The following is a 4437-nucleotide window of genomic DNA, read 5'->3' as shown; positions in this document are numbered from 1 at the left end:
ATAAAGTTAGAGAGGACACACTGAGATGGTTTGGACATGTCCAGAGGAGGGACAGTGGTTTGGACATGTCCAGAGGAGGGACAGAGGTTTGGACATGTCCAGAGGAGGGACAGTGGTTTGGACATGTCCAGAGGAGGGACAGAGGTTTGGACATGTCCAGAGGAGGGACAGTGGTTTGGACATGTCCAGAGGAGGGACACTGGGTTTATTGGTAGAAGGATGATAGAAATGCAGCTGCAGGAAAAAGACAAAGAGGAGATACAGGTGCTGCTCATAAAATTGGAATATCATGAAAAAGTTGATTTATTTCAGTAATTCCATTCAAAAAGTGAAACTTGTAAATTATATTCATTCATTACACACAGACTGATATATTGTTTACAAATGTTTATTTCTTTTAATGTTGATGATTATAACTAACCACTAATGAAAACCTCAAATTCTGTATCTTAGAAAATTAGAATATTGTGAAAAGGTTCAATACTGAAGACACCTAGTGTCACACTCTGATCAGATAATTAACTCAAAACACCTGCAAAGACCTTTAAATGGTCTCAGTCTAGTTCTGTATGTTACACAATCATGTGGAAGACTCCTGACTGGACAGTTGTCCAAAAGATGACCATGGACACCTTGCACAAGAAGGACAAGACACAAAAGGCCATTGCTAAAGAGGCTGGCTGTTCATAGAGCTCTGTGTCCAAGTAGAGAGGTGAAGGGAAGGAAAAGATGTGGTAGAAAAAAAGTGTACAAACAATATAGGGATAACCTCATCCTGGAGAGGATGGTGAAACAAAACTCATTCTAAAATGTGGGAGAGATTCACAAAAAGTGGACTGCAGCTGGAGTCAGTGCTTCAAGAACCACCACGCTCAAACGTATGCAAGACAAAAATAAGACAGGACTGTCATATTTCTTATGTCAAGCCACTCTTGAACAATAGACGGCATCAGAAGTGTCTCACCTGGGACTGCTGCCGAGTGGTCCAAAGTTCTGTTCTCTGATGAAAGTAAATTGTGCATTTCCTTTAGAAATCCAGGTCCCAGAGTCTGGAGGAAGAGAGGAGACACAGAATCCATGTTGCTTGAGGTCCAGTGTCAAGTTTCCACAGTCACTGATGGTTTGGGGCCATGTCCTCTACTGGTGTTGGTCCACTGTGTTTTTTGAGGTTCAAGGTCAACGCAGCATCTACCAGGATGTTTTAGAGACTTCCTGCTTCCTGCTGCTGACCAACTTTATGGAGATGCAGATTTCATTTTCCAACAGGACTTGGCACCTGCACACAGTGACAAAGATACCAGTACCTGGTTTAAGGACCCTGTTCTTAATTGTTCAACAAACTCACCTGACCTTAACCCCATAGAAGATCTATGAGTTATTGTGAAGAGGAAGATGTGATACACCAGAGCCAACAACTCAGAAGAGCTGAAGGCCACGATCAGAACAACCTGGACTCTCAGAACCTGAGCAGAGACACAGACTGATCCACTCCATGACACGATGCATTGATGCAGTGATCCAGACAAAAGAAGCAACAACTAAGTACTGATGCTGAACATGTTCATACTTTTTCATTTGGACAACATTTCTAAACATCATTTTTTTAATTGGTCTTAATTAATATTCTAATTTTCTGAGACACTGAATTTGTGGTTTTCATTAGTTGTGTTATAATCAACATTAAAAGAAATAAACATTTGAAATATATCAGTCTGTGTGTAATGAATAAATATAATATACAAGTTTCACTTTTTGAATGGAATTACTGAAATAAACCAACTTTTTCATGATATTCTAACTGACCAGCACCTGTACATGGATGCAATTAGAGGACGGAGGTAGTTGGAGTTACAGATGGACAGAGATGGAGGATGACTTGCTGTGGAGACCTCTGAAGAGGGAAAAGTCAAATTAACTACTTAAATATTTTCTCAGCAGATATTTTCAAAATCTTGAAGTGATTGCTACGTCTCTCAGTTGGCCTGGGAGCACCTCGGGGTCTGAACCTCCCTGCTCAAGATGCTGTCCCTGAGACCTGAGCCCAGAACAAGTGGAAGATGATGGATTGAAGCAGTTCTTTTTCAAAATCTGTTTACTGGTCATCAAACTTCTGCCAACACCATCTCTGCTGATACTACTAATGGTACTAGTACTAATGTGAACTTTGTTACTGCTGCCAGTTCCAACTCTAACCCTTGTGGTAGAAATTATTCTAATGAGCCTGTAGGAGAGAAAACAGTCTTCGTAAAGGAACTCGGTCCAAACAAAGACCGACATGAAAGAGTCAGCCCCCGACTCAAGACTGCTTCGTATTTATAAAACACTGATTACGCGTCATCGGTCTCGTGTACCAAATGGAAAATTACAGAAAAGTTCTCCTTCTCTGACCCGGAAGCAGCCGAACTCTGAGACATGACAAATATTGATTTTCCCTTCACGCCCTCTTTCACTGCAACGCTTACACACATGCTGTGCATTAGCTACAGTTCTGATACTGCTAGCTAGCTGATGCTAATTCTATTATTGTTAATGCTGGTTCTGTTGGTTCCACTACTGGAAAGGCTTCACATCTGTACCCACCCTCATTTTAGCCCCACCATTGTCCCTGGAGCAAGGCCCCTATCCCCCCAGCTGCCTTAGACGGCAGTCCTCTGCTCCACGTGTGATGGCTGAGAGACACCGACGTCCCTGAGGAAGACGAATCGCGCCGAGCTCTGTTACTTCCATTCTGAGATTTTACTTTTATAAACTTTAGTTCCTCTTCTGCTGGATATAAATCACATTTTGGATGATTGTTCCCTCTGGTGTGTGATGCTGTGCAGCTGGAAGGATTTTTACTGACACTTTTTTTTAGTTTTGGACATTTGTTATGATGCGTAACCATGGCAACATGTTTGTTTTTTTTACAACCAGGAGCAGCTGATTAACATCTGAAAAGCTCAAATAAAATCTCAGCTACAGCCCCAAATCTCGAATGAGTTGAAAAGGAGGCTCCATAGATGCATTCCCGTCTCCCTGCCAGCTGTGCTCAAGTGTCTGAGCAGAGATCCTGGAATTAGCAGGAAACACGGCTCATGACAGCAGAAGGACCGAGATCGTCCCCAGACACCTGCAGCTGGCTGTCCGCAGCGACGAGGAGCTCGGCAGGCTGCTGGGAGGAGTGGCGCCAGGCGTTGGACGGTCCTGCTGCCTGGGGGAACCGAGAGGCCAGCCGAGTCTGGATGGATCGGACGGCATCTGGGGCCAGTTTCTTTGGATCTGCTGTGTGACGGACCTTTACAAGAGATCCTTCCTGCCTACAGCCATCAGTATCTATAACATCTCTTAACGAAACGAGGATAACGAGTAACATTTAATTTCCCTTTGGGATTAATAAAGTACTTTTGAAGTGAAACATAAACTAAATGAAACAGAGAGGCGGTGCCAGTTCAGGAAGCATCAGTTTATTAAACTCGATGTGAATGCATGAGTGTTTAAATACACTGCTGAATGTTCTGCGATGCCTCCGCTGCGTGGGCTCAGCCCCGCGGTCGGGCCGACGCACGCAGGATGCGCTTCATTTACACGTCACAACATGGCCGGTTACTGAACGCAGCTCGGTACAGGAAGGCTGATGGGTTTATTTTTGTTTATGGTGGATGTGAACGCAGCCCGGCTGGAAATGTTGAGGCGCTGGTCCGATGCTCGGAGGTTTAATCGTCCAGGAAGAAATAGTTCCCGCTCTTCTTCTGTTCCGTGTCCTGCAGGTGAGACGGAGTTTGTTGAGGCGTTTCCATCAGTTTAAACGGTAAAAACCGACAGACGCATTAAAGTCCGCCGTACCTTTATGGAGTTGAGTTTGTTGATTCTGGGTCTGAAGTTGTTTGGGTCTCTCCTGAACGTGATCTCCAGCAGCGACAGGAAGCGGTTCATCCCAGCCAGCAGACTCTGAGGCCTGACGGAGAAAACAGGCCGAGGTTTAAAGACTCTGATCGTAAAGGGAGTTCCACACATTTTCAGGGTCTTACCTGTTCGCAAAGGTCTTCGTGGAGGGAATGCCGTCGAACACGATGACCCTGTCGGCCAGGTACGTCGCCATGATGAAGTCGTGCTCCACCACAAACGCAGTCTTCTTAGCGTGAAGGATGTACCTTAAATACAAAGATTAACGCTAAAAATCAAACGATGCAACATGATCAAACCTGGATCGACCATGAGGCCAACCTGACTTCATTCTGTCCAATCAGAAGAGACTAGGAGCAGTTTCCAGGCAGTTTTACAACAAATCTGTTTATTATTGGTCATGTAGGAAATAACCACAATAAAAAGCAGCAGCACTGATTTGACTGGCTGATGTTCCAGATGGGTTTTAGTAACTTTGAGACATGTTAAAATCTTTTACTTTATTTACATTTTCAAATCCTTCAAACATTTTGTTCTTTTTGGAATTTGATTCAG

General features: G+C 43.9%; 1 protein-coding gene across 1 annotated transcript; it reads right to left on the bottom strand.

The window, feature by feature from the left end:
- Positions 1 to 3462: 3462 nt before the first annotated feature.
- On the bottom strand, positions 3463 to 4126 carry LOC119410094 (ATP-binding cassette sub-family E member 1-like). Its single transcript, XM_037677002.1, has 3 exons — positions 4008 to 4126; positions 3823 to 3934; positions 3463 to 3740 (listed from the first exon to the last, which is right to left on the bottom strand). Exons 1-3 carry the CDS (start codon positions 4076 to 4078, stop codon positions 3693 to 3695), a joined length of 231 nt encoding a protein of 76 aa, XP_037532930.1. The 5' UTR covers positions 4079 to 4126; the 3' UTR covers positions 3463 to 3692.
- Positions 4127 to 4437: the final 311 nt, after the last annotated feature.

This window comes from Nematolebias whitei, chromosome 1, assembly GCF_014905685.2.
Source record: "Nematolebias whitei isolate Nwh7 chromosome 1, NemWhi1, whole genome shotgun sequence".
NCBI classification, from domain to species: domain Eukaryota; kingdom Metazoa; phylum Chordata; class Actinopteri; order Cyprinodontiformes; family Rivulidae; genus Nematolebias; species Nematolebias whitei.
The sequence above is the reverse complement of the archived record's forward strand: the minus strand, read 5'-3'. Positions and strand labels throughout refer to the sequence as shown.